Source organism: Pteropus alecto, unplaced genomic scaffold (assembly GCF_000325575.1).
Source record: "Pteropus alecto unplaced genomic scaffold, ASM32557v1 scaffold398, whole genome shotgun sequence".
Lineage (NCBI taxonomy): Eukaryota > Metazoa > Chordata > Mammalia > Chiroptera > Pteropodidae > Pteropus > Pteropus alecto.
In genome coordinates this window covers 6432993-6438909 of record NW_006442497.1, presented here as the reverse complement: position 1 = coordinate 6438909, position 5917 = coordinate 6432993, and the positions used below count along the sequence as shown (strand labels likewise).

The window sequence follows — 5917 nt, the reverse complement described above, 5'->3', positions numbered from 1 at the left end:
ACTCGGGCCAGGAGGGGCGCGGAGCCCGCTCGCGAGACGGGGCTCCGCGGCCCTGGGCGCCGGCCACAGAGAGCGCACGGGCCGCCCCTCCGGGCACCGCTCCGCTGCCGGAGCCCCCACTAGCTAGTCCTGCGGCGCGCTCCCGCCGCAAGCTGGCTCCCTGGGACAGAGCCGGCTGCGGCCGGGGTCGGGCTGGGGGAGCGCAGCGGCTAGACCTCACTCACTCACCATGCCCTGCTGCGGCTTCAGAGGCGGCGGCGGCGGCCAGGCGGGAGCGCAGCGGCGGGAGCGAGCGAGCCCGAAGCTGCCGGCTCGCCGCCTGCACTGGTGCCGGAGCGTGTGCGAGAGGAGCGAGGGAGACACACGCACTCACACTCCCGCACACACGGGAGCGCCGCGAGGGGAGGGGAGGGAGAGGAGGGCAACGCTCACCGCCGCCCACGTTTACATGCCCGAGGTGGGGCTCTTCTTTGCTTCTCTCCTTTCGCGGCACTTGAAGCTCCGCTTCACCAAAGCCCAAGACACCAGTTTATCAGCACAGCGAATTACGCAGGCAAAGAAGGGGCCGGGGCAGGGCGGGAGTGTGCCCTCTGGAGCCGGCCGGCAAAGGACCAAACCTCTCCTGCCTTTGCCCGCGTGTACAGCCCTGGCGGCGGGGTCCCACCCTACCCGAGTCCTGGGCTGTGCACTGCCTGAGCTGGAGTTGGGGTTTCTGCAAGACTTTGCCTCTCTCTAGTGGCGACGCTCGCTGCGGATAGAAAAGATAAAACCCATTGCTACAGGTTCCAAAACTGAGACCAGGGGTCAAGCAGCTTATGTGAGGTTATTGGGCCACCAGGAAGCAGGGCCTACTCTCTTCCTCTTAGGCATTTTGCTGCCCGCCCCACCTCCAACATGCACACAGGCACAAGACAGCCCCAGCTGCTGGGTGGCACCTCTTATCCCTCTTTCCAGGACTTTTTTCCAGAGCATTGGGGTAAAGTTAGAAAAGCTCTCTGAGTCTCTAAGAAAACTTCGAAATCCCTCTACTGTAGCTGACAAGGCAGTGGCGGGGGAAGAGGGGGCGAGGGGCGAGGCGGGGGGAAGAGTGAGCAGAGGGATGTGTTTCTGTAAAGTTGCTGGTGGTCAGATCTGTGGGTAAAGGCCCGGGTTTCACTTTCAAAGCCAACCCAAGAGGAAGTCAGAATCATCATTTTTGGCATGTGCCCATAGAAGAAGTAGGGGAAATTAGAACAAAAAGCAAAGGTCACTAGCAAAATCTTGCCTGCATGTCCTGGCCTTGTGTGCAAGTGCCCAAAGCGCTTAGGTTGGAGGCAGAGAGCAGAATATAGCAGTAGAGATTGTCCCCAAGACAGTCCGTTCAGTTCCACTCATGGATGACCCAAACCAAGGTTCCCCCATTAGGGAGAGACAGAGAGCCTCTTATAGGAACTGCAGGATGGATAAATTGGAGCTGGAACCCAGACTCCAAGGCACAGAGGGAGACACTTATCCTAGGTTGGGTGGTGATCAAACTCCCCTGGCAACTCTCCACTTGCTTCTATCTCTGTTCCCTTCCTCTACCTCTATACTGCCTCCCATTCCCTAAGCTTCATTTCGGCTGCCACCCTCGTCTTAATGATTCAGTTCAAGACCATTTATACAGTGTTACTCTCCACCAGGCACTGTGGTAAGTGCTAAGATAAAGGATGAACAAGACAGTCCCTTTCCTCAAAGACGGGAAGCATGTAGACTACTGGGAAGGTAGATAAACAAATGATCTCCATATCATGGCATGTCCCATAATAAAGGTGGGCACGGAGTGCTATGAGAGCACAGATAACAGGCATCTACCTAGCTCTGGAGGGGAAGGTGGGAGTCCAAGGCAGCTTTCTCAATGCAATTATGAGCAGAATCTTGAAAAATGATTAAAAGTTAATACAGCAAACAAGAGGAGAAAGACACTTCCAGCAGAGGGAACATCATTAGCAAAATCAGGAAGACATGAAGTAGTAAGGCTGTGTGAGCAAAGGATTTAACAAATTAGCATAAACTCCGAGGGAGTCTTCCAAATAAAGCTGGCAAAAGGGTATTGTATTCCCTGCCAAAGAACTTGAATTTATCACACAGTTGATGAGAAACTACTAGTGGGCTTTACTCAAGGGGAAGACACTGTCAGATTTATGTGTTTGTTGGATCTCTTAAGTCAACTGGAGTAAAGAACACTGGATAGGAGAAGAGTGATATGGAAGCTGCTCTGACAATCCAGGTTAAAGTCGGTGAAGGGATGAAAGAGATTATACTAGTAGTTAGTTGGTGCCTACAGTGAAGATGACGAGCATAGTCAAAAAAGCAGATTCAGGACAGCAGTATGATGGACATGTTGAAGTGCCTTTAAGAGCTCTAAGTGAGGCAGTCCAGCATGAGGGATTCAAGCTCAGGAGAGCAGATAAGGAAAGTGTATGCATTTAGGAATCATAACATTTTCTTTACCCTCATACTATGTTCAGTTTTTAAGTCAGTCCCCTCTTTTCTTCTACTGAGAGCTTTCACCTCCTCTTCATTATTCCAGAATTGCCCATTCTATGCCTCGGAGCTTCTTCACAGTGGGTAGAAATGTGTCTTCCTCATGTCAAGATTTGATCAATGGCACTGAGTAAGGGAAATTGCTTTGATTCCTCACACCACCAATACCCACAAATATGCTCTGAACCCCTGTGTTCATAAATAGTAGCATCCACAGACTCACAAAAAATAATAGTTTCAGAGTTGGATAGGATTTTAAGGATTATTTATTCCAACCTTTACTGCAATACACTGTATTTCTTTTTTTTTTTTTTTCCAATTGTATTTGACATTCAACATTATATTAGATTCAGGCTTACATCATAGTGGTTAGACATTTATATAACTTATGAGGTGATCCCTCCAATTAGTCTGGAAGCCCCCTGACACATTGTAATATTTATTACAATATTATTGACTATATTCCCTATGCTGTACTTTACATCTCTGTGACTATTTTGCAACTGATAATTTGTAATTCTTAATCCCTTGACTGATACCTCCAGCCCTCCTGGTTTGCCCCTTGTAATAGTCCAGGTTGGTTGCCTACCAATATCCATTTCTCTACTTTCTCCTTCTAGTTTCTATACCTGTTGACAGTATGAAAGTGTCCTTCCTTTATGGATTTGATTCATTAGAAAGTGCCAGGGAAAAATCATCTTTTTCAATCATACACCAACTTCAGACAGCCCTTTGTCAGAGAAAGTGACCCAATCCCTGCCTCTAGAAGATGGATCCTAGTTGGGCTGAGCCAGCCATAATAATCTCATTTTTCTTGCCATTGACTTGTTAAGAATGGACATGTGATCCTGTTCTGACCAATAAAAAGTGAGAGAACTATTGAGAGAGTCTGGGGAGATTTTCCAACTCTTAAAACTCATAGTAATTTCTCTACTTTTTTGAGTGTTGTTTGGATATTATGACCTTGAGGTGGGGGGTTAGAGGGTGATGGAAACCAGTCATTAGTTGAAGCTGATATTCAGTTTGATAGCCATTAGTGCTGCTCACTAAATATCTCTGCTTTCCAGGCAATTCTAGGGCCATTAGTGAGTAGAAGTGGAAAGTGACATAGTACTACTGGTCAACAAGTAGTTAGCAGAAATGATATGTGTTATTTCTAAACCAGAGCATCTAATCTCCACTTCAAGACACTCTACAGTCAATTTCTTCAGGCACAGTGATCAGCAATATTCTCTGCAAAAGCAGCTTTGTGAGCCTGTAAGTGACTACAATGAGGAAAGCTCCACAGACAATAAAAATAGTGCCCTACCATGGACATGTAGCATGAGTAAAAATATACTTTTTCTTCTTAAAACCACTGGAATTGGGCTCTGTTATTGCAGCATATCCTACTCCATCCTGACTGATACAATGAAGATGATAGATGGAAAGATGGAATGAGCATGATTGAGCCACCCATGGAACTAAGCCCAGGGCTCCTCTAACTCTGGTTGTCTAGTAATGTGAAATAATAAAATTTCCTTGTATTGAATCCTCTTTGAATCCAGAGTTACTCTTAGATGTAGCCAAAGCCATGCTAATGGATACATCATGTATTTTCTATCTCCAGTTCGACTTTCTCTAGGGTTTATACCTAGCTGTGCTACTTTGTATTAATCATATCACTTCCATGGAATTTAGTTTTCTCTTCTATAAAATAGGGAAGCTAAGTGGAGGGAGTGTTTCTACCAAGGCATCTCTATTGTCTCTTCCCACTTTGAATCTCTACCATGGCTCCATGGCCCTGCACGAACTGGTCCCTTCTAAGCTCATCTCCAACTACTCCTTACTCCCTCTGGCCACATTGATGTCCTTGCTATTCCTCAAAGCTTTTGTATTTGTAGACTTCCTAGAATTCCTTCAAGCCCCAGATGTCTGTAGGCTTCTTTCTAGGCTTCTACTTAAGCACCACTTATTAAAGAGGTTTCCCTGACCACCCTAATGAAGATGGCGCAACCATCACACCACTATCCAACATTTCTTCCATCATGATTTATCTTCTCCCCATCATGATGCACTTTTATTTAGCTATTCTTAAAAATTATATTCCCACCTTCCACTAGAATGCCTGCTCTTGTTTGAACTTTGTTGTGTTTTGACTGTTGTATTCTCAATGCCTAGAACAGTGCTTGGCACTCAGTAGTCCATGGTGGATATGGAAGGGCCAATTTCCAGCTGACAGCTCCTCTAGGCTCTGCATCATCTGTAGAAAGTTGTCTCTTCCAAAAACACAGCCTTTCTTCCATGGGTGGTCCACATCCATAGACTAATCAAGTTGAAATCAGCCATTTTCATCCCTATGCAGGAACTCTGATGGGCTGTATTTTCTCCAAAGTTCCAGAGCCCCCTGAGTCAAAGGCTCTGATGGGTCTGTGTCATATTTGCTCAATCCTGCATCCTCCCCCATTTCAAACCTGCATGCTAAAGTTTGTGTCAGCATTTGCTACAAGAGATCTGAGCTTACACTATAGGCATTCAGTAAATATGTGTTGAATTAATAAATGAATGAATGAATGAGTCTGTGATCCCCAAATTCCTTCACTGGCATCCCCATGAGTGATTATGTAGCTTCTGCTTTAGCATATCTAGTGACAAGTTAGAAACTATCTCCTCAGGCCATAAATTTCTATGTTAAATAGTTCTAATAGAAAATTAGACTACATTGGATTTTTGTTATTATTGCTGATAGGCAAATCAATTTATTGGCACATACTGAACTTATAGTTAACTAGAGTCCTTTTCATACCTGTGCTAGTTGGATAGCTTTTTTACTTTCATGTGAAATACTTTGTACATACTGTAGTTAATTTTATAAATTTTAGTCCATTATTCCAGTCTTTAAAGCATTTTGGAACCTGCCATCCAATATGTTGTTTCTCTCAATGTAGTGGACATTTATTCCTTACTTCCCAACATTCTTTCCCTCTTCCTTCAAACACAGTATCCTCTCTTTATTCAGAAATTTACCCTTCATCACTTTCATCCCATGGGGTCTGCATGAGGTTCCACGTGACCCAGATTTAAGTTTCTTTTCATTTAATTTTCTTTATGCAACTAGAAGGTTCCTAACTGATACAATTGACCTCATAGTTGATCAACATAACCAAAGTTTGAAATACAGAAAGTTTTACCCTCCTCTGAATGACCCGGCACATCCCCTGCTCTGTTTCATGGCAAGTAAGGGCTGCGAGCTGGGGATAAAAGGAGCTGGGCAAGTCAACACATGGGAGATAAGACAGGTAGCCATTCACAACTATTGTCATCAAGGTGCCTCTAAACATAGAATTTAGTTTAGGATCCTCTAGTTTGCTGGAAGCAGTTAGGAGAAAGTACAGATATAGCCACCAAGTGTTGTGATGTTTTATTACAACAC

General features: G+C 45.2%; 1 protein-coding gene across 1 annotated transcript in view; it reads right to left on the bottom strand.

The window, feature by feature from the left end:
- The window catches only part of SHISA6 (shisa family member 6), a 275677-nt gene extending 270134 nt beyond the window's left edge, over positions 1 to 5543 (bottom strand). Inside the window, exon 1 of the mRNA XM_015597372.1 lies at positions 5512 to 5543. Coding sequence (XP_015452858.1) covers positions 5512 to 5543 — 32 coding nt within the window. The remainder of the gene's footprint in view (positions 1 to 5511) is intronic.
- Between the last annotated feature and the right edge of the window lie 374 nt (positions 5544 to 5917).